Below are 24,594 nucleotides of genomic sequence, written 5' to 3'. Positions count from 1 at the left end.
TGGAGAGAGGCTGGCCCATTGAATTAGGATCATTTTTTTTGCCAGAAATGAAAACATTAGAAACAAAAATTTGCTATCAGTATCAAAAATATGTTCTGCTCCTGTTCTCAAAAGATACAGGTTTGGGCCACTTAGTTCCAGTTAAGGTTAATGTTAATGATACTGCATACAAGGACATTTTAGACAATTATATGCGTTTTGTATGTGCATTGACCTTTGTAGTTTTTTTTTTAAAATGGTGCCCAAACTTTTTCAGAAATCTGTATGCATTTCTCTATTTGCTCACACTGTATTGAAAACAAACCCGCGTGTGTTCTATCTACAGGTGATCCGCTATGAAGCTGGTTACATGGTGTGCCTCATTCTCGCTGTTCTTTACATTGTGGCAATCCCTGTAGTGGGTGTAGTGCTCGTGTGGCGACACTTTCACTATAAAAAGATGGCAGTAGAGAGTCAACCGTCACCGTCATCATTACCATGGTACCAAAGGAACGTCACTGTGATCACATGCCTCTCTGTTGTGGTCATCTTACTGCTGTAAGTATCATTATTGTGAGAAATATATATATATATATATATATATATATATATATATATATATATATGTATATCGTATACAGAGTTGGGCAGAATACATTGAGGCTTTAGCAAAGCTTAGTAACACTGAGATTAATAACTGATCATCACATTGATTTATCAGTCTACTCAGGCTTTAGCAGAGCTCAGTAACGCTGAGATTAATAACTGATCACATTGATTTATCAGTCTACTCAGGCTTTAGCAGAGCTCAGTAACACTGAGATTAATAACTGATCACATTGATTTATCAGTCTACTCAGGCTTTAGCAGAGCTCAGTAACACTGATATTAATAACCGATCACACTGATTTATCAGTCTACTCAGGCTTTAGCAGAGCTCAGTAACACTGAGATTAATAACCGATCACATTGATTTATCAGTCTACTCAGGCTTTAGCAGAACTCAGTAACACTGAGATTAATAACCGATCACATTGATTTATCAGTCTACTCAGGCTTTAGCAGAGCTCAGTAACAGAAGGAGAAGAGGTAGACCTCAGAGAAGGTTTATGGATGTAGTGAAGGTGGACATGGAGATGGTTGGTGTGAAAGTAGAGGCGGCAATGGATAGGGCAAGATGGAGGCAGATGATCCGCTGTGGCGACCCCTAAAAGGAGCAGCCGAAAGAAGAAGAAGAAGAATAACGGATCACACTGATTTATCAGCACCATGAATGCTGAAAGATATAAACATATTTTGGAGCAACATGTGCTGCTTTCTAGGCAACGTCTTTTTCAGGGTTGTCCATTCTCATTTCAATGCATTGCTGTGTATGAATGTGCATGTAAACATATGTGTTTTTGTCTGTAGCTGTGGTGTGATTCTGACGTTCAACACCAACAACAAGATGCGTCAGAACATGCAACCAAATCTTTCTAGGCTCAGGACGGACATTGGGAACATTGAGAAAGCGCTGAACTCTGTTCCACAGGTACAAACTCAGTTCATGGAGACACATTTTAAATTCTTCATTTAAACCCACAATTTAAAATACTCAAGAATCTTATCACACACATTATTTGTGTAGTCATATACAAATTATCCACCTTAAACAAATGTAGTTGACCTTCTGAGGTGTTTGGTGTCTCAAGTTAGCTTCTTTAGTTTCACTATGGAACTATGATGCTAATATGGCTAACAGGATTACCGAGCTAACACAGCTTAAACACAGTCACATTGAGCATGGCTCCAGCATTGGGTCACCATCTGACCAGTTGAAATTTACCTTTGCAGAAAGTGGACTCCATTGTTGACAAATTCTCGCTCTTCCAAGAGGAGCTGATGGAGGAACTGCAGGGTAAGTAAGGACGTTTAGCGATCTCCACGCTGGACCATTCTTTATTAATGGCATAAAATATTTTTTTTATGTGTAGCACTCTGCCTGAACACTGGCTAAGCTTTTGTCTTTTTCTACTAGAAACTGGTGATTTAATTGGTCAAACAATCCTCTCGTCTCTCAATTCTACAATCAACGTTGCCGTGGACAGCTTGAGGACCACTGTTCAAGGTACGATTATCCTTACTTAAAAATACATTATTTCATTCCATTATTCCAATAATTTTTATTATGTATTTTAACACTCACCGTCCACCTACCTACTTTCCAACAGCCTTGAGTCTGAATCTTTACATTAGCAAAAAAAGTTGCTGAAAAAAGCGAAAAAATGTCTGAAACTGGCAGGACCCTACAAACCATGGCTATTAGAGCTAGGCCTTCAGCTCAGGCCCTAAATGGCAAAACATGGTCATTTCTGCTAGCACCTCCGTTGAATTCTAGTACTAAGCTATGCCAAGAAGTTCACATTAATATTTTTGGTCTGTTCTAAATTAAACACAGATATTTGAAGCTTGTACAAGACGTTTCATATTGTATTTGAATCTTGTAACAGACATATTAGCATATATTTTTTACCTAGCTGCTTTCAGTAAAGAACCCAGGCATAGAGCTGCTGACACTGTTTTCCATTTATAACCATTGGCCGAAAACTGCTCAGTCTACCACTTTTACTCACTGTCTGTCATGTATCTAGACCTTCTAGAACACATTTTTTCTTCCCACACTTTGGAAATAAGATGGGTTGATTTCCACTGTCAATTATATATTGACATTAGGCCTAGATCATTAGACCTAGAAGGCCCTGAGGGTTCCCCGCTGCTGCAAACATTCATATTGTGATGTTAAATAAGGCTAATAAGCTACAGACTATTAACAACATTATCACTCATGATGAAGCTTAAATTAATGCTTTGTAAAATATGCAACCCACTGTAATGGGCACTAGGGGTGTTGGAAAAAATCGATTCTTAGATGCATCGCGATGTGGACGTGAACGATTCTGAATCGAGTCATAAATGATTTTCTAAATTTGAATTTATAAAGGAATGTTGACGGAATGCAAAGGGTGGAACTTGGAAGTGGGTAAGTGCACCGCCCGGATAGTCTCACAACTTGAGACTTAACAAAACACAACTTGGATGAGCGAGAAATCCGACCGCCTCCCTCCGCATTAAAGCCAGGTTAGATCAGGAGTCACAACCCAAATGTTTAGAAGAGACATTTTGTCCTTTCAACAAAAATCACACCACCTTGGGAGCCACAACAGTTAATTCCCAGTATGTCTCAGTGTGCACTAATGTCCTAGTATAGACTAAGAAATATGAATGAAAATGCAGACTTACTTCACTCTGCCTTAAGCTTTAGCTCAACTATAGCCGCCTTCCTCTCGTCTCCGCCAGAAAACTTTTCCTCTGAAGTAGAGCAGCTTATTATTTATGAGGCTGAAGTCGCATCTTATCCTCCAGCTTCTTGTTTGAATTTTCCCGTTCTACCTTAAATTCTGACTGAGGTGGCAAATTTAAATGCGACGCCATTGAAGGTGGAACGGGAAAATTCGAAAGAGAAGCGACTTCTACTTCACAACTTTTTAGGGTTTGACAGCCTCTCCTTGCAGATTTAACGTTCCAAGAAACCAAATGCGCTGCTTATAACTGCAAATAAGTCCATTCGTCTCCAAATGTTCATCATAAATCTCTGTCTTTTTGTAGCTACTAGTGAGGCGAGACTTCGTTGCTACGTGACCTGCAGTCTGCACAGACGTTCGTTGAGAAAAAAGGCTTTTGCCTCCCGTCTCAGAGATATTTTACTGACACAGTGACACCTGACCCTCTACACCGGGACCACATCTGAAGTTATAAAATCACGAAAGAAAACGGGCAGGACGGCTGTAATATGTGCTGCGTGGACATCCACCGCCTCTGGATCTTATTTCACCATAACTGCGCATTTTATCACAGATGAGTGGCAGCAGCATTTAATGTGCTCCAAGATATTGGAAGATATTGGATACACGGATCATTACAGATACTTTGGTTTAAAAGTAGCAAGTCCTCAGTGAGAAAATAGAAATCCTGTATAGAAAAAAAGATGCATTGAACGTTTTATAATCACATTACAGCCTCTGAATCGTAATCGAATCGAATCGTGAGGTGCCTAAAGATTCCCACCCCTAATGGGCACTATAAGATAGAATTTGTTTGGTGTACCAACAGATGCTACTGGTGCACAGCGCCACCTTCTGGAGGTGAAGGAATTGAGAGGGAACATGCAGGCCATCTACACACTCTTAAATATGGAGCTGACTGAGATGCAGACGCAACTGGGCAAACTCAACAGCAGCCTGAATACCTCCACCCTGATGACTGATGCCAATTATGACTTGGTATAAAACTGGAAAAAGCCATAAAGATTGAAAAGCCTTTTTTATTGTGTTCATTCTCTTTATATTACATAACTGACACTATTCTTTAAAACCCCAGGGAATCTGAATCCGATAAGATTTATCTTGTGGGTAAAAAATATACGTTTACCTAGCATCCCACCAACGTCCAGTGAACACTAAATGAATGACATATTATGCCAAAATTCTCTCCCTTCAATGTAAATTGGGTGCTCCATATTTTGGGTAAAAATTGGGTAAGGCTGTCCCTCCTGGTCACCTTAAGAAAGTGAGGGAGCTAACCACCAAGCGTCAGCTAACCTAGCATTGCACAACTGAGCTTAACTGTATGTCTTTCTGTCATCCATCTGTCCGTTCGTGGCCATGCCAACATTCAGTGTAGGTCAAAAAGCAAGTTTAGAAGATTAGGCCACACTCAGGCAATTCTCTGATAAGTCGATGAGTTGATTGCGATAGACTCACTTCTTCGAAATCAAGCTAGCTAGCAAACAAACTGATGTTATTCAGACTCCCTATGACATGACGTATGTAAGCTTTACCCTCACCTATCACAAGGCTGTTGTGCTTTATCCTGCCTTTTCAGCTTTAAAAAAACTGCCTTCTCTCTTGTTTCATGACAATGAACCAGCTAACCACCAAGCGAAAGCTAACTTATCATGTAAAACTGAGCTATCAAGATAGCTTATTTGTATGTTTGTCAATTTGTTCGTCCATGGCAGCATTCTGGAGACTGGAAGTGCTGGACAGAGAGATGTCAATAAAAACACACTATTAGAAGATTAGGCCTCACTCAAGCAATTCTCAGTTGATTGCGATAGACTCACTTCTTTGAAATCTAGCTAGCTAGCTAACAAACTTTGATGTTATTCCCTATGGAGTGGACAGATAACATGATACGCTTCGTTGTGGGAACATTCTTGTCCAGTATCTTTTCAAGTTCCAATATGTGAACACAGTAACTCAATTAAAAAACACAATGCACAACTCAGTCCCTTCATGACACAACAAAACCACTGATACTTTGTTTTAAAGCTGTACTTGTTTCTCATGATGGTTTTTATTTTTTTGTAGATACCCAGTGTGGATCCTGAGGTGCAACAGCTAAGCTTTGTATCCGTATTTAATGGCATGGAAGAGCAGGTGGACCAATAAAGCGAGAAGCTTTATTATTACTTATTCGAAACTATTACAGTAAACAATCTGTGAAAGTACAATAATGTTCAATCAAAAATCTTTTGTTAAGTAGTAAACCATTTTTCAGTGTAGTTTCTTAATGTTAGGCTGTTGTTGACATTGTTTGTTGATACTGTTGTTGTTATTGCATTGGCTCCACCAATAAGCTTTTAGAGCCATAAATATCCATTTTATAGTACAAAATAAGGTTAGTGGTCATTATAATGTAGCTACTTAATGGGCATAAATTGGTTTCATTCGTGTCTTTAGGTTGAGATGTTGATCTCCTCCATTCCTAGTATCTGTGCAAATCAGAGCACTCCACAGATTGAAGGTATTAGTATTAACTCATAGTTGACTGTAATAGCGTCCTCCTTTGACTGTATATTTTTAAAATGTTTTTCAAATGTGTATTTCCTTCCCTTCGTAGGGCTGCGAGTGTACTTGAACATTGTACACAACGTGTTCAGGAACTCCAGCAAGCGGCTGCCCTCTCTGAGGTCCCTCTCAAGTGCTGTTTCCAATGTCCGTGCAGTGCTTGACAACACCAAAGCAGACATTGAATACTACGACTATGTCAGGTGAACACCCTGAAATATTTCAGCACATTTTCGGTTTACCCCCCCATCACCAGAAAAGGTCCTTGATCTGCTGGGACATCTTGGTGTCTGTAGTGTGCTCCTGTAATTTTGCTCTGGAGCCACAAATCTAATATAGCTAACAAGCAAAAGAAGCTAATGCCACACCGGTTAGCATCAAGCAAACTTCATGCCTGACACAGTTGCCTCAAACCATTTCAGTCTACTTGGGTAATCTCTAATAAACTTGTTTATGTGGTTTCTGACTCTGTGTGACACACTGTTATCTATAAATATGGATAAAAGTATGTTAGCATGTGGGCAACCTTCTAGGCCCTTCTAGGCCTTCAGAAAAGGACTATATATGCATCTTATGTATTTGTGTATATATTATAAGCTTCAAATTGTAACGCGGAGCGAGGTAGCGGATGCATGTGCGGAGGTAAGCGATTTTTATTGAGGGCAAATCCAGAATCAGGGTCATAACGGTCCAGGGTCAAAGAGCCAATGCGTAGAGAACGTGGGGGAGACATGATATATACCAGAATAGGACAGAATAACACTAACGCCGCAAACAGATTCAAACAAAGACCGATACATCCAACAAAGAATCAAACAGGGCAAGGACAAAGACCAGCGAAAACAAAGGGCAAACACAGGGCTTAAATACACAGATAAAATGAGGGACAGGTGAAAACAATCAGAGTCACGAAACAAGGGGGCAGGACTAGAAAAACCAAAACAAAAGCACATGGGCAAAACCAAAACATGAACACATGGACCGGGAGGGGCTAATCGTGACACAAATAAAACATGAAGTGGCCAAAAAAAGTGAATCTTCATTAGCATAGCTCTGATATACTACTAGAATCCCATAGGAGTGCTAGCAGTGTTATCATAGACATGTTTTTTTCCATTTTGGACCAGGTTTTGGCATTAATGGCCAGGACTTACCCTTGCTCCAGTAGTCACTGATAACCACGTACAAATCATATGTTGTAAATGATGAAAGTGTCATAAATCAATACAATTGAAAGCAGTAAAGTAGTAAAGTAAATAGAAAGTTCTCCCTGTTTCCCCCGTAGGTGGTCAGTTTCAGTTGCATTCTGTGCATTGATCCTGATTATATCGTTGCTGATGTTGGCTGGACTGGTCATTGGAGCATCTATGGTCATCTCTCCCACACTTTACCCCTTCTACCTGCAAGACCAGCTGAGACTGACCACTGTTTACCTCCTCTATGTGTGAGTAAAGCAAGCTGTGTGGCACAGCTGAAAGTTTGCAATAAAGTGCTTGGACCCCTAATATTGCCATTGTTAGCTCAAGTTTCTCTTATATTTAAAAGTAATTTGCTGCCAAGCCTTCACTGTCTTTCTGTTTGGTTATGGTACCTCATTTTAAATGGCTTATGACTGTAATCTAATGCTTCATGAACATTTATGGTAACAATTTATTTTAAGGAACACATATTAGTGCTTTATTTTAAGGTCTTTAGTAAAACCCAAACTAGAAACTTCTAAATTGTTTCCTTACTGTTTTCAGATTTGTTAATTATGACCTGTATTAGTGTGCAACTGGAGTTCTGTTATGTGAAAACCACTAATAATTAGATTATCAATGCACAATGTACACTTTGCTAAGACCTTGATATTCAAAGATGCAAGATGCAAAAAAAAGGAAAAATGCTAAATGAGTTTAAAATCCTATTCTATAGGATTCTATAAACTCTAAAGTAAAGATCATTTCATGGCTTTTTTGTATCCCAAAATAATTTAAATTAGTTTCATCCCAACAAAATGTGGATAAATTGTGCGTTTATATGCTATTTATATGGTAATTTCCAATGTTTTTGTTTTTTGTCTTTTTTTGCAATCAAATCATCATGAATAGGCGTTGAATTTGAAATGCAAGCTGACTTATTGGGAATAAAATGTTATCAGTTAATTCATGCTCAATAATGTGCTTAACAATGTCTTAATAAAGTGTATATTTTGTATTATTATGACAACCTTAACTATGACTGTAATTATAAGTAACCTCTAACTGTGTTCTAATACAGATCATAATGAATCAAGCTTAATGCACAGTGAATTTAGATATAATAATCTGGACTATAATGATCAAAGAACAGACCTTAAATAACCCACAATATGTGTTCCTTAAAAATGTGTATTGTTTATTTTAGAAAGATCATTCAATTAAATTTAGACATAAAACTTATAAATCTTGCATGAAGGTTATTATATATTAATTGTTAGATACAAGATACATGTTGAGTGTTTTTCTCTCTTCAGTGCTTCAGGAATGATATTCATCTTTTCCTGGCTCTTCATCATCATGGTCTTCATCAACCTGTTTTTTGGTGGGAATGCTCATGCTCTGGCCTGCAGAAGCTGCACTAATGGTGATATTTTTGAGGTCAATAAAAGTTGATATATACACACACACACACACACACACACACACACACACACACACACACACACACACACACATTTTCTAAGTCGCTTCATACATAAAATGACTGGAATGAAAGATGGAGGAAGGAGAAAGTCAAAGTAAACTAAGTGAAAAGAGTTTTAAAAACGATTAAAAGCTACAGAGAAAATGGGACTCCTAGCAACCACCTGGAATTCCTGGTAGACACCACAGTTGTCCTCATTAGATAAGCAACACTTAACGCTTTCATCAAGGCATTCGTCCCAGGGTCCAGACATCAGTAACAACCGAGTGTGTTAGGATTACTTGGACGCAACCTAATTCGAAGACTGAACTTTTGTTGCAAAACCTGAAAGCAAAGAATGGAGGCTGTAATAAAGATGAAAGGATGTGCGTCGTCCAGCAAGATGACGCTACAAGGGAGGTGGGCCATGGGCCAAATTATCACTGACAAAGATGGGAATAAAACTAATATGTAACCACTACAACAATGACTCATAACCACTCAGATCAGGTTTATATCCAGCCCAGTCTATTTCTTAGTCAATTCACTTAGCACTAAATATGACGGCTGCTGATAACTGTTGGTCTGCCACGCTGTTGTGTTCCTTTTACAGTTCTTGGACAAGCAAACTCTGTTCAGCAGTCTGCATGCTGAAGAGCCTGAAGACATGGACATTGTTGCCGCCACTGCCCAAAGTCCAATCATGACCACAGACAATAGCACTACTGATCTGTTTATGAACCCCACAGACCATCAGAGGAAACAGGCCATCAATACCTTTGAGATATACCAGTAAGTGACTTTGTAAGACATAAGGACAGATCTAGTGATGCTTTGCGTCATCACAAAACACTAATCTGGTGCTATATTAGTGCAACAGCACATTAGCATCCATAGTAAGACGCTGCTATGTTGTGCTTTTACATCATTGAATATGCATTTATGGTTCAAATTGGTTCAAAGTCGTAAGTGCTTAAAATAAAGCCTACGCAAAACTTGTGGCACATATTCTAGTTCATGTTTTATTTTATTCCAATATGTTAAAATGAGCAAATAAGTGTAGATTGTGCATTAAAATGTGAAGAATTTGCACACGGCTGTATTCCTGTTGCAACATTGAACAGGTTCATATCGGACAGGACTGACTGACCAATATGACTGTTTGCTCAGCTTGGATGTCCACATACTTCCAGAGTGCAAAGTTGGGGGTGCAGTGCCCCCACATGCCCCCCTTTAGTGCTGGATCGGTTTGCACCCCAGTTATGAATGTAATGTAGTTAGCATGTAATGCTACCTACTAAAACAATAAAAGTATGGATAAAATCCAAGCAAGGTCTGTACGACATGATGAGGTCTGTTTTTCTAAATAGCAATAAAAACAGTAAAAAATTTGATATCTTGACTTCCTGAACGTTAATCTTTTCCAATAAATTACAATCCAAAAAATGGGAGTGGCCCAGAAATGAATGGAAGGTGTTGGAAATTGTTGATATATTCATGGACTGTAATGGATTTCAGACTAACCAAGACACATATACATAAAAAACAAGCTAACCTCATGTACTTTAGACAGCCAATCAGTGGTCAAGATTTTGGTACAGGCCTCCGTATTGGCTCAAAGACTGACTACTTGAATGCTGTTGAAATTTGGGACTTAATGTCAATATTCATTATTATTGGAGCAATCCCAACATGGATGGAGGTCATTTAGATGGTGGCTATAAGATTCCATTGCTTGTGAGTTACATTAGCCTCTTAGTTCCAGTGTAAAACCAAAGAACCAAACAACCGGACTGATCAACTACATTTGGTTTAGGGGGAAACTCTGTAAATGTATTATGTTGTCCAAACTCTTCCTTTAAATAAGACGTTAACTGGTGTCTGATTGTGACTCAGGGGGTGTCAAATGGGAAGATCGATGTTCTACAGCATGCACATGAACGAGCTCTTCAGTATGAACAAGTTCCTCAATGAAAGCATGGTAACGCACCCATTTCACTCTGTTTGAGCTTATTACAGCAGACCAGCCTAAAGAATGGTGGTTTGTAGATTTGAAAGGATTTTATCCAGATAAGTCATGTCATTCCAACATCATTTCTAAAGCAGACAATCACTGTAAACAGGTTTCTTGTTTTTATGGACTAAATGATTGTAGGACAATATTGGTAACACTTTCTATGAATGCCACCTTTGTACGCATCTATAAACACATTCATAACATGTTATAATGCATTCATAAGGCATCACAAACTTGGCTATAAATATTTCTAAAAATGCACATTGTAGCCATGCTTATTATGCATTATGAACTATTAATAGTAATATATAATATTATAATATGTTATAAGTACTGTTCATAACACCTTATAAGACCTGTAAGCTGTATTTTTTCCACTCTTAGTATAGTGAGGCGTACTGTACTAAAGCCTCCTCCAGAGTTAAGAGTGAGGCTTCAAGTTGAAGTAATTACTGAAGAATTTACTGAAACACTAAAACACACCCAATAAAGCTCATTACATTGTAGCCATAATTCTAGGCTGGACAGCCTGTTTGGAGCATCTGAATATTCAGGACTCAAGCCCTGAAGACTCAGCCCTAACAGAACCAATGGTGAGAAATATAATGCTGGAAATCTCAGGGCGTAAATAAACTTTGTATTTGTCTTTATTTTACGCTCTCCAAGCGGGGACTGACTTCTTTGGCACTGACAGTATAGCATGTTATTAACACTACTTATAATGCCTTACATTAAAAATTCATAATAAACTTGGCTATAAAGTGTAATTCAGTGTAATCAATGTTTATAAATATTTATAACCATGTTTATAAGATAGATAGATAGATAGATAGATAGATAGATAGATAGATAGACAGATACTTTATTGATCCCAAAGGAAATTTAGCAAAATGCCATATGAATGCAATATAACATGTTAGAATTTCTAAGAACATTGTGGTAATGGACTGTGTGCTATAGAAAAATGTCAGAATAAGAGTTTGCTTTATTTTAACAATGTTATGTTAAAGAACTCCTACATAGACTTTAGTAATACATGTGTTGTTAGTTGGTTTTTGCTTGGGTGTCATTTACGGCAACTTCATAACACTTCTTACAGTGTAATGTGTATTTGTGCTGGTTTCCTCTGCAGTATCTGAGCGGACTTGTTTACAGCATGCATGCTCTGAATTTTGACCTGAGCTCTATACAACTGCTCCCAGACAGCGCTAGAACAGCGGTGCAGCAATTTCGGGACTTCAGCAACCTTGACCGAATCAATTACAATAATTTTCTAAGGCTGGTACGGTCTTTCTGTGTTTTCTTCCGTATTTTTGAATGTTTTAAGTAAGAAAAATCTAGCTGCAAAGATTTGTTGACCTTTTTTTTCTGTCCAAAAGTATCCAGGCACCTTCAAATGGGTGAATTCAGCTATTCAGATGCACATATTGCTTACAGAGGTGTTGGGGTACTCTGGAGCAGCCACACATGAGTCTAAAGACACTATGCCTAGTGCCAAGGGGGGTCTAAAGCCCATCAGCCTTGGGCTGTAGAGCAGTGGAACTGTGTTTTCTGGAGTGATGGAGCTCCATCCAAATCCTTTGAAATGATTTGGAGTTTGAGAACTGATCGTCCAACATTAGTACCTGACCTCATTAATGCTCTTGTGGCTGAATGCAATCAAATCTTAAAAGCAACCTTCCAACATCTACACAATAAGACCAAAATTAAGATGTCTTTGTATGCATTACCCTTCACTAGAACTAAGGGGCCTGAAAAACAGCCCCAGACGATTATCCCTCCCCCACCAAAATTTACTCTTGGCGCCATGCTTCCTGTTTACGCTAAGTACAGAGTTTACGTGGTCTACCGCTTCGTGGATGAGCTGTCATTGCCCTTCCATGCTTCCAATTCACAATCATAGCACTTACAGTTGACCAGGGCAGACCTAGCAGGACAGAAATGTCTTGAACTGACTTGAGGCATGGGTGGCATCTTATGAGCTCAACATTCAGAAGGGTTTTCCATGTAGTGTATACTCCTTATTAGTATCCTTGATTTCAGAAACATCTACAAACTTTTGGACATATAATCTATTTTGCTTCAAAACCCATGTAGTGTACATGCAGTGTAGCGTCTACTAATTTTTGCTCATTTTAAAGCATCTACCTTTTCCCTCAGCTGGCTAGTCCAATAATGAAAACAGACCTGGACGCTTTTGCAACACAACTGGAGAGAGCAGCCCTGACGGTAGGCATCCGATAGATAGATCTAATATAAGGAAGTTTGGTGTTCGACAGTAGTAAACAATCTGCTTGTTTTCTTGTTTATGTTTTACTTACAGGCAAATGGCACCATTGGAGAGAATCTCATGAGTGAGGCAGCTAAAGCCAGACAGCTGGCCAATGTAGTTCGTCTACAAGACTCATACAGAGTGAGTTAACTGCATACAGCTTATGGAGTTCTCCCTAAACTAGATAGACTGTATGTATATATATATTTATATATACGTGTGTGTGTACAGTGGTGGACAGTAATTTAGTAAATGTAATTAGTTTTTTCGTGTATCTGTACTTTACTTAAGTTTCTCCATTCTGGGCGACTTTTTCCTTTCACTCCACTACATTTCAGAGTCTAATATCCGACTTTTTCCTCCTACATTTTGAGAAATCTGTCGTTCCTTTTGGTTTCTGTGTGTATAAAAATGTAACGTGCCAAACGAAAGAAGCGCAAAGCCAGAGCACCAATCAGGGCCCAGCGGTCACTTTGTTTAGAGCTGGTTTTGACCTGTTGGTCATACCGACCCAGTGCAGCACGCGGTTCAACGTCAGCGCAGCAGCGTAAAACTTTGGGAGAGTCTGTTCAACATAAATGATGAACTAACCTAACTTTGTGTAAATAGAGCTCAATATAGAAATATGTCCACATATGCAGTCGAGACTGACGCGGCTTTTTTCTGAATTTCTACAAACACCATTTCATTTTATAGTAAATGAGTTTGGGCTGGTTTATGTTTATGAACAGACGCCTACAGATCAACATAGTAAAGGAGCTCATTTGAGTTCTATTAAAAGACTGGTTTACCAAGAGAGACGCTGGAGGACTTTCACCTGAAATGAGTTCATGAAGCCAGTCTGGTTATAAAATGATAACAGGACATCAGAGCCAGAATTACTCTTTTAGTACTTTTACTTTATACTTAAGTACATTTGAAGGGAAATACTTTAGTACTTTTACTCAAGTGGAGGTCTAAAGGGAGGAACTTCTACTTTTACTGGAGGAATATTTTACCTTGGGTGTCTCTACTTTAACTCCAGTACATGGTTTATGTACTTCCTCCAGCACTGTATATATATCAGTCTTTAGAAAAACAATAAGAAAAAACAGTGTGCTTAATCCTAAGGGATAAAGAGAGGTTGGAAAATGGCCATGGACCATCAAGCAAACAATTAAACTAAATAAAATGTAGGAAATGGACCTTTAATTCTTCTCTCTGTCTGTCCAGCGCAATATGTCTTACAGTATAGAGGCTCTGGCAACCATCAGAAGAAATTATCAGGTAAGATGATTCCATTACATCTTTCATAGAAGGTCTTTAGACATATACACTCTCTAGACACTTCATTAGAAACACTTGCCTTGTGCTTCTACTCACTGGCCACTTTATTAGAAGGTATATTCACTTACTGAAACACCTATATTATAAATTGGGCGGTGGATTTCATTTTTGTACCTGTGGAAAAATAGAAAAAATAAACAAAGTACATGAGGTCATTTTTCTTGTCTTCCTCTAGGCGAATGCAGACAACACTCTTCTAAATGCCACTGAAGTTGAAAGCTCTCTGCAGCTTCAGGTTCCTGATGCTTTGCAGAACGTGAGTCGATTCTTTGGTGCCTGTAAAATGTTATTGGCTACAATTGTTCTGACATTTCTTCAAAGGTGTAGCTAATCAGTGTGGTACAATCTCTGTGATATAAGATAAAGAAGTGCATAATTACAGTAATACTTTGCACTTTTCTACCTGATCTCTGTTGGACGCATTCCAGCCTACAGTCAATTACCTCTGACAATAATTAATTATAAAATAATAAACCCATTCATTTTAAGTGTTAATGATGTATTAAACTCTCATTAGCTTTAAATCAGTAAACTCCAGAAGTCATTTGAAGCTGCCTAGAACGGTCCTACACTAGTTAGTCCTACACTAACGAGGCCTTAGAGGCCTAAGTCTTACCACATGTATGATAAAGGTTAATGGGCAGATGCTGCAGCACATTCTTATGGACCCCTACTATAAGAGTTCTGTGAATCAACAGGCTTTCTGTTCTTTTGTGATCACAGGGAAATGACTGTTTGTGGTAACTAAGGCCCAGTCCCATTCCTCATTTTCAGCCCTGCCTCTTGTTTTCGAGTGTCTCCTTGCCCATTGGAACTGAGTTACTAGGGGTAGTGGTTGAAATCTTCCCTACAAAATGGGACCCTCAAATAAAAAGAGCATCACTTCATTAACAGCTACTGGCGCTGCTCTGTAGGCGACCCTGCCCGTCTGCAGTGAGAGCAGAGGAGGGGAAAGTTCAGCTCCTCACTGCTGGGCTTCAGTTACATTTAGGGCATCATACCCCTTCAAAGAGGGGGACAGTTATTTATTATCGCCCCCCATTAATTCTTCAGTGATATGAAGCTGAAGTCAGATATTCGCCAGCTTCTTGTTCGAATTTTCCCGTTCCACCTTAAATAGTGCCACAGTTCTGACGCCTGAGGTTCCAGAAGGTAACTGCTCCGCCATTTAAGGTGGAACAGGAAATGTAGCTAGCTAGCTACTGAGCCATCTGCCCACTACTAGTGATTTTCTATGCTTGTTATGAAGAAAATGACCATAATATATTGATCAACACTGAACTAAGAAAATACAGTGGTTTTCAGATTTTTTAACAGAGAAAATTCTCACATCGATGGGTTTCTTTGGTCGCTTGTGTAGCCATCTTGGCGTTTTTTCTTTCTTTCTTCTAATACTCTGTTTGGAGGGCTGCATAGTCCCAACATTTCGCCCGACCCCTCAAATCTCAACAAGAATCGGGACACCCTACCGCTAGACGTGAACATGCAAAACAGAGAATAAGGGCTAAGTGGGAGGGTAAGAGGTGAAATAAGATCGGGCCTAAATGTCCACTACATGTAGCAATTTGAGATTAGCTGGAAAAATGCTTTCGTTTTCCTTGAACGCTTGGCCTGAATGTCTATGATAAATGACTAACAGTGTGCCGGACTGCGGGACGTTTTCTGTTGTAGGTGTCTGACTGTGTGATGGAGAGGGCGACTGAATTGCTGAGGCAATACTTTGTCTTCGTCAGATACGCGGTGAGTGATTGGTCTTATGTTTGTATCCAGAATATGCTTTCAAAAGTGTCTCGAAAGGTTTCTTTGACCTGGTCAAAAGGTTGACCCCTCCTGAAACTCTCCTGAAAAGAAAAAAAGGTGCTGGTTTGCCTGCCACCCAGTATGGTCATGATAGTTGACCAGATTACCATTTTCCAAAACGCAACATATCTTCACTGTCAGATCCAAATCTCCAAAATGATAACTTTACAGGGAAAGGAAAAGACTTTCCTAACTTATAATGAAGGTTAATGAAGAAATTATTTTTTTTCAAGTCATTTTGGGCCCTTTCTGTTCTGGTCTTCATGAAATTTTGACACAATAAATCAAAATTATGTCAAACAACAAAAAGCGGCAAAAATTGAGATACCAGGTTTTGTTCTGAGAGCTTGTTTTGGTAGTGATCAGGTTAAAACCTTCCATTTCTGGTTGCAGCATTCTAGCGTCCAAAACAAAAAACAAAACGTGCTGTGGAAGCTTAAACATGGGTTAGCATTGTGCTAACTGCACACCTAAATCATCGCAAATATACCTCCAACTGTGTGGAGCTGCTCAGTAAACTCAAATACACTTGCTTATGTTGCTTCTGACACTGTATTGTACGCTGTTATCGATAAAAATGGACAAGTGTATGTTAGCATAGCTAAAACCAGCAGTAACAGCCACCCTGAAGTGCTAACTGTCCATTTTCACAAACAGTGCACAGCTTGATGCTACTGATGCTAATTGAATATAAGCTTCTGTTACTTGTTAGCTACAGAATGATGTGTTGACGTGACTAACTTCATTTGGTGCAACTGATTTTTATTCCCATGGAGTTTGCTGGGAAATTGAGCAAAGGCTCTTGGGGGAGCTGGTGCTGTGTGCTGTGTAGCTGTGAGAGAACCTTGTCTAACCTCAAGAAAAGGCTGTGCTTTTTTCATTCCCACATAAACAATGTAGCCAAACCAGGCCTGGCATTGTTCTCATTCCTGGCACAGGTGTGTAATGTTTTGCTGTTCTGAAGGTGCGGTATGTGTTTTTCAGATAATAGATGAGGCCCTGGATTGCAGCTGGCTCCCTGTCTCCCTCAGCAACATGTACACTGCCACGTGTGATAATCTGATTGGACCGTGGGTGAGTTAACAGGACACAAGGCGAAAGCATCACCTGCCGAAAGTTTGCCTTCTTTTGAAATTTCAATAGTGTGAGAAAAAGTGTAGTTTTATTCACATCAGCTACTTTTGACATAAAATTTTCCAATCCTTTAGGCATATTTAGCTTCAATACTCACCTTCAGGCAACAAAAAGAGGTTTCTATTTAATCTAAGTTGCTGCAAAGTGACAGAGCAAAAGCTCCGTTATTAAAAACATTTGGAAAAGGTAAGTGTTCCCAAACTTTTGACAGCATTCAGTTGTAATTTCCAAAGACAATAGCATAAGTATTAAAGACGGTAATAGTTTTGCATGAGAAAATCTTGGGTGTTTTAACAGCGTAAAATCTTATACCATTACTTAAAAAAGGAAACATTTTGTTAAACATTGAAAAGTTGGTTAAATACTGTAACATTTGATTAAATATTGTAATTGTACTTAAATATTGTAATGTTTTGGTTAGGTAGGGTAAAGTTAGCTAGATAGCTCTTTTTTTGTTAAATAATTTAAAATTGCTAAACTTTGTAATGTTTGGTTGAATACTGTAAAGTTGGTTAAATACCAAAACATTTGTTGAAATATTGTAAGATTATTTAAAAATGGTAACATTTGGTTAAATATTGTAAAAGCAGTTAAATACTACAATGTTTTGGTTAGATCTTGTACAGTTGAATAAGAGTTAAAGTGAAATATTCTAAAGTTAGTTACAAATGTTCTAAAGGTTTCTAATGATTAATGTAGTTATTGCAAACTAACAGAACAAACAAAGCTTAATTAGAGCTCATTTAGCCAGGTAGGTGTCCCCAAACTTTTCAGAATATTTAATTGTAATTTAGGTGGACTATATCAAAAGCATTAAAAATTATAGTGTTGCCCAAGAGAAGGTTTTAATACTTTAATATTAGTTCAATATTGTAAAATTCAGTCAAAAAGTATAAAGGTTAAAAATGTTTGGTTAAATATTGTAAAGTTAATTAAATGTTGTTTGCTTAGATTTTGTAACTTTAGTTAGATATTGTTCATTACTTAAACATAGTTATGTTAGGTAAAATATTGTTAATCTAGTTCAAAATTCAAGTTAGATAAAACTTTGAACGTTTGGTAAAATATTGTAAAGTTAGTTAAATATTTTAACATTAAGAAATATTTTTATGTTTGGTAAAATATCATGGATTTAGTTAAAACTAGGCTAGCTAAAAATTAAACCAAATGTTTGGTTACATTTTGTAAATTAAATGTTGTAATTTCAGTTATGTAGTTATAGTAATACTGGTGCATCTTCAAATAGAACATTGGATAAATATTGGAATATCAATTAAATATTGTATCTGTAGTTAAAAATTCTAAATTCTAAGATTAGTTGCACATTGATACATAGGTCAATGTTAAAAGTATAGTTAAGTGTTCACACATTACAATATCTTGAGGAAACAAGGTCTGTGAGGATGTCAGCATAGGTCATATGAGGGAATATATTATCATGTAAATTGTGATCTAATTATATTAATCTTACTAGAGTCTCACTGTGTTTGAGTAGAATGCATTCTGGCTGTCTCTGGGTTGGTGCTGTGCTTTCCTTGTTCCTGGTGTCATCTTCAGTATCCTGGCAGCTCAACTATGGAAGCCTCCAACTTCACCCGTGAAGTGAGTCCAAACTATTCCAGTATCTATGAACGTCCATCCATGTCATCCAGTGCAACAAGAAGAATATTACAGCACTATAATACTAAAGACCAGAGGTTAAACCAGAATCAGTAGATAGTTCACTGCAGTTAGCTTACATAGCTAATGTGGCTTGCTAAGCTACAGAAATTGACTACATAAAATGCCTGTCAAAGCTGAAACCTGACTGGCCCAAAGGAATGATTTGGTAGAAATGACATTAGACAAGGCTTCACTTAGATGATTAGCTGAGATATGCCTTGTGTCCATAGAAGTCAATAGTCACCCAAATCTTTTCTGTAAATACATCCCCAAAACATCTCTAAACAAGCTGGAACCATATCCAGCTTTAGATTAAGACTCTACAGACTTGTTGATGTAAAGTAGTAAAGTAAGTATGACTCACTGTGAGAATAAACAGAGCTACACCATGTAGCTGAATGCTGTGGTCAGCAAATTTAATGTTGCATAGTTCATTTTCATGAGAACCTGGATGTGGTTCGAGCAGGTTAAGAGAAGTTGTGGGGATGTATTTACTGAAATGATTTGGTTGACTATTGACTTTCAGTGTTTGTTAGCAGTGTAAGGTAAACAAGCTCTTTGCTTGTTTAGCTAAATTAAAAAAAAGTCTGCACAGTGTTAATGAAGACCTGGATGTGGTTTGAGTGGGTTGAGAAAAGTTTTGGGGATGTACTTACAGAAACGATTTGGGTGACTATTGACTTCTAGTGTTTGTTAGCAAGGTTAGCCATATAGGTCCAGCACAAAACTAAAAGAAGCAAAGTTTTACTCACCAAACTTGTCTTGGCTAATCTAGGGTGAGTGGTCAATTCAGTAAATTTAATTTTCCTCCAAACAATTTCTTTATTTTGCTTATGAAACGACTTATGACTGTTCTTTCATTTTGCTGTGATGTGAATGACAGTGAATTTGGTTAAAGCTGCAGTTCAGCCATGCTAATGAAAACTCTGAAGAGGGTGCGGTTTGACTCCTGATAACAAGGCAAATAGACAGGAGAGCTGTTCCAGGTTATTTCCGTATGAGACTACACGCTGTATTTAGCGTGCTGTGTTGAGAACGTGCAGATTGATATGTGTATTATTTTGTTTTCTCTAACTGCAGTAGGGAGCGGTTCCACATGCCGTATGACATCTTCGAAAAAGGCACAAACACCACCTGCATGACCCTGGACTCCCTGAAAGGCAAAAGGTACCATCATCTACAATCACACTTAAACAGTAGAGCAGAAGGATGGTATAACATCATGCTGAGGAATGGAACTGTGGCAGGGAATTGGACCAATTTTTCAAGATTTCTGCATATAATTCTCTCATCACAATGTACACAAAGCAACTTACAGTAAAAATAGTTCACAGTGGTGGTCATAGATTAAGATTAAGATTCCCTTATTAGTCCCACAATGGGGAAACTTCACCTCCGCATTTAACCCATCCGTGAAGTACACACTAGTGAACACACACACACACTAGGGGGGCAGTGAGCACACTTGCCCGGAGCGGTGGGCAGCCCAATCCGCAGCGCCCGGGGAGCAGTTGGGGGTTAGGTGTCTTGCTCAAGGACACCTCAGTCATGATAGGAACCAGACGCCCAACTCTAAAAGCTCCATCACAGAAATGTTTTTTCCAAATGTATCACTCTTATGTATATCAGCGGGAATCAATACATTCATATTTGTTTCATAGCTTTATAAAATTATAGTATCATCAGTTTTACCAGGCAAAAAATGCCGTTTATACATTTACAGTGGGTTGCAAAAGTATTCAGCCCCCTTGAACTTTTCAACCTTTTGCCACATTTCAGGCTTCAAACATAAAGATATGAAATTGACATTTTTTGTGAAGAGTCAACAACAAGTGGGACACAATCGTGAAGTGGAACGAAATTTGTTGGATATTTTAAACTTTTTTTAGAAATAAAAAACTGAAAAGTGGGGCGTGCAATATTATTCAGCCCCCTTGCTTTAATACTTTGTAGCGCCACCTTTTGCTGTGATTACAGCTGCAAGTGGCTTGGGGTACGTCTCTGTCAGTCTTGCACATCGAGAGACTGAAATTTTTGCCCATTCTTCCTTGCAAAACAGCTCGAGCTCAGTGAAGTTGGATGGAGAGCGTTTGTGAACAGCAGTTTTCAGCTCTTTCCACAGATTCTCGATTGGATTCAGGTCTGGACTTTGACTTGGCCATTCTAACACCTGGATACGTTTATTTGTGAACCATTCCATTGTAGATGTTGCTTTATGTTTTGGATCATTGTCTTGTTGGAAGATAAATCTCCGTCCCAGTCTCAGGTCTTTTGCAGACTCCAACAGGTTTTCTTCCAGAATGGTCCTGTATTTGGCTCCATCCATCTTCCCATCAATATTAACCATCTTCCCTGTCCCTGCTGAAGAAAAGCAGGCCCAAACCATGATGCTGCCACCACCATGTTTGACAGTGGGGATGGTGTGTTCAGGGTGATGAGCTGTATTGCTTTTACGCCAAACATAAGTTCGATTTTGGTTTCATCTGACCAGAGCACCTTCTTCCACATGTTTGGTGTGTCTCCCAGGTGGCTTGTGGCAAACATTAAATGAGACTTTTTATGGATATCTTTGAGAAATGGCTTTTTCTTGCCACTCTTCCATAAAGCCCAGATTTGTGCAGTGTACCACTGATCGTTGTCCTATGGACAAAGTCTCCCACCTCAGCTGTAGATCTCTGCAGTTCATCCAGAGTGATCATGGGCCTCTTGGCTGCATCTATGATCAGTCTTCTCCTTGTTTGAGCTGAAAGTTTAGAGGGACGGCCGGGTCTCGGTAGATTTGCAGTGGTCTGATGCTCCTTCCATTTCAATATGATCGCTTGCACAGTGCTCCTTGAGATGTTTAAAGCTTGGGAAATCTTTTTCTTTCCAAATCCGGCTTTAAACTTCTCCACAACGGTATCTCGGACCTGCCTGGTGTGTTCCTTGGTCTTCATGATGCTCTCTGCGCTTTAAACAGAACTCTGAGACTATCACAGAGCAGGTGCATTTATACGGAGACTTGATTACACACAGGTGGATTCTATTTATCATCATCAGTCATTTAGGTCAACATTGGATCATTCAGAGATCCTCACTGAACTTCTGGAGTGAGTTTGCTGCACTGAAAGTAAAGGGGCCGAATAATATTGCACGCCCCACTTTTCAGTTTTTTATTTCTAAAAAAAGTTTAAAATATCCAATAAATTTCGTTCCACTTCACAATTGTGTCCCACTTGTTGTTGATTCTTCACAAAAAATTACAATTTCATATCTTTATGTTTGAAGCCTGAAATGTGGCAAAAGGTTGAAAAGTTCAAGGGGGCCGAATACTTTTGCAACCCACTGTATATAGGTAATTTTCCATTGCTGAAAATGTGTATAAACTAGTCTTCATACTCAGACACCCATATAAACGTTAGTCCTTGATCTCAAATACATATATATTTTTCCAAATAAATAAAAAATGGCCATAATAATAATAATAATAATATTTGTGGTTTTCCTGGTCGCACCACCTGACTTGGTAAACTTAAACTAAACCAGCCTAACTATGACTCAAAGATTGCATATTTTTTTCAGTATTTCTGAAAGTCCTACTGACCTTTTAGTCAGTTTGATCCAATATCCTGCCCACTCTTACGTAAAAGCATGGCAGAATAAAAGTCCTTTGTTGTCAGTTGTGCCGCATGACATGAGGAAATCAAAATGTATGGACAGTAGTTTTTCAATGAATTTGAAACAGTTGTAAATTTGTAAAGATTTGAACGGTTTCAAATGTAAAATTGTGCCAAACTATTTGATTTGTAGGTTAAGATGTCTTTTAAATCATTCATTTAATCCACATGCTTGGCTGGATGGTCGCACCGCCTGACGTTTTTAGATTTTGTGAGGAGTAAAGGATTCGAATGAATTTTATTTTGATGCTCTGAGAAATGTATTGATTGAACCTACCATTTTATCTCCACCGAAACAATCATAACACTACCGAAACTGCCAGATGTGTCAGAAGTGAACGTTTCGGTGGTGACAATTTTGGCTAATTTGGAGCAGAATTCAAAAACACTAGCCAGTACATGACTAGCAAACACAGCTAGGAACAGTTGTTCACACATAAAACCATCATATTTTTTTGTTAAAAAACAAAGAAGCTGCTCATTTGCAGAAAATGTGTGTTTTGGCGGTGACAAACTGACTGATTTTCAGACCCTGGGACACATTCACTTCAAAACAATAGGGCTCACCATGTGGCCATGAGGGACAGGGATGCAGTATCACTTCTAAATTCTGCTCTAAATTGCAGGGGCGTGGCTAAAATAAAGCTACGCCCATGGAGTAATACTGTGTTTCGGTAGCGACGTGAAAATGTGGGACAACACTTTTGTATTTTGGAATTAACTCATGTTAATCTAAAGCTATCGACTTGACAAACAAACAAACAAAACTAAAAAAAAAACATAAAAATACAAAAATGAATTTAAATGATTTAATAAGGAACTTGAGTGTGATGTCATTGACCCAGTGTACTAATGAATAGTGGTGCACTGTTGCAGTTTTATTGCAGTATGCAGTTTAGGATGCAGCCCGTAAGCAGAGGTGGGCGATATGGCAACAAACAATATATCACAATACTATCATGATGATATGATATGCATCACGATATTTTGATTTAACAAGCTGGAACAAACAAAATACAACAAGTAGTGCCATGAAAATACTATAATAATAATAATAATAATAATAACAAACTTAACAATACAGCAATTTTTTTTCAGTGTTTTCAAGCGTATCGTGACAGAATTTACCATGGTAACGATAAAATATTGGCATATTGCCCACCAGTACCTGTAATTCATTGAGGTACTAAGTTTTGTTGTTGGTTGTTGATTGTTGTTGGTCTAAATGCAGGAAGGACGGAGACACTAAGAAGCCTAACTTCAACGTCTACATGACTCTGGACGACGTGATCGGCTTTGATAAAGGCAAAAAGGAGAAAGGAAGCTGCAGCGCATAAAGCAACAATAAATGGTCAGGAAACTACCATACGGCTTTCGGGGGCTAATGGGTCACTCCTTCCAAATACACGGTTTTTTTTATCCTTAAATAATGTCTCACTTCTCTCTTAATGGCTGCCTTTTGTAGCTCCTGTGATGTCCAGTCTTAACCTTGTACGTCTTCTGGCTGCTTCTTTACATAAAGCTATTATTAGCTGATGATGTTTTGGCTTCTGTTTATATAAAACACACTGAATTGGCTTTGTATGTGCTCTATAAAAAATTGTGCCTAAAAAAGTCAAGAGAGCCTGTAGTCCACTCTTGTAACTCCAGAGGGCAGCATTAATCCATATTTGGTCAAATATCACACCCTTGGGCCGTCATATATCCAGTGTAATCAGCCAGCGATCTGACTCAGGTGTTTGGACACTGCTGAATGTCTCCAGGCTGGACTTTCTGACCCCTACTCCACCTGGTAGCTGTGTTTGTGGGCAGAAATATCCTGGTGAGTTATTTGAGAGAGAGAGAGAGAGAGAGAGAGACTACAGAGCTGTATTTCCTGATGAATGCATAACCAAAAAAGGTCACTGATCTAAAACACCAAGACCTTTTTCATAGCTACTATTGACACCTTAGACAAGCTTTACAGAAGACTGGTTTAAAAAGCGCCTGTTTTTTCTCTTTCTTGGTTTCTGGAAGTAGTATGTAAAAAAGACTGATTATATCAAAATAATGACTTATTTTCCTACTTTATTGACAAAGCATTTTTAATATAACTAATTTCCCTATTTCAAAATAAAGACTTAGTTCTGTAAAATATTGACTAAGTACTTCAAAATAAAAATGTATATTCTGTATATTCTGTATATTATGTTCAGTGTTTTGTCTGATTCTCTGTGC

The 24,594-nt window shown here is 38.4% G+C and overlaps 1 protein-coding gene across 2 annotated transcripts in view; it reads left to right on the top strand.

The window, feature by feature from the left end:
* Nucleotides 1-24,594, top strand: part of LOC119261799 (prominin-2-like) — a 29,132-nt gene extending 4,538 nt beyond the window's left edge. For both annotated transcript variants that reach the window (XM_037531534.1, XM_037531535.1), the window contains exons 4-25: nt 326-537; nt 1,390-1,510; nt 1,813-1,876; nt 1,997-2,086; nt 4,129-4,298; nt 5,388-5,456; nt 5,760-5,823; nt 5,920-6,070; nt 7,153-7,311; nt 8,362-8,485; nt 9,124-9,302; nt 10,407-10,491; nt 11,660-11,809; nt 12,688-12,756; nt 12,851-12,940; nt 14,012-14,065; nt 14,301-14,381; nt 15,797-15,865; nt 16,910-16,999; nt 18,555-18,661; nt 19,802-19,888; nt 23,609-24,594. In XM_037531534.1, coding sequence (XP_037387431.1) covers nt 326-537; nt 1,390-1,510; nt 1,813-1,876; nt 1,997-2,086; nt 4,129-4,298; nt 5,388-5,456; nt 5,760-5,823; nt 5,920-6,070; nt 7,153-7,311; nt 8,362-8,485; nt 9,124-9,302; nt 10,407-10,491; nt 11,660-11,809; nt 12,688-12,756; nt 12,851-12,940; nt 14,012-14,065; nt 14,301-14,381; nt 15,797-15,865; nt 16,910-16,999; nt 18,555-18,661; nt 19,802-19,888; nt 23,609-23,714 — 2,391 coding nt within the window. In that variant the 3' untranslated portion in view covers nt 23,715-24,594. The remainder of the gene's footprint in view (nt 1-325; nt 538-1,389; nt 1,511-1,812; nt 1,877-1,996; nt 2,087-4,128; nt 4,299-5,387; nt 5,457-5,759; nt 5,824-5,919; nt 6,071-7,152; nt 7,312-8,361; nt 8,486-9,123; nt 9,303-10,406; nt 10,492-11,659; nt 11,810-12,687; nt 12,757-12,850; nt 12,941-14,011; nt 14,066-14,300; nt 14,382-15,796; nt 15,866-16,909; nt 17,000-18,554; nt 18,662-19,801; nt 19,889-23,608) is intronic.

This window comes from Pygocentrus nattereri, chromosome 20 (genome assembly GCF_015220715.1).
Source record: "Pygocentrus nattereri isolate fPygNat1 chromosome 20, fPygNat1.pri, whole genome shotgun sequence".
Classification (NCBI taxonomy): Eukaryota; Metazoa; Chordata; class Actinopteri; order Characiformes; family Serrasalmidae; genus Pygocentrus; species Pygocentrus nattereri.
Note: the sequence above shows the minus strand (reverse complement) of the source record. Positions and strands in the feature narration are given on the sequence as shown.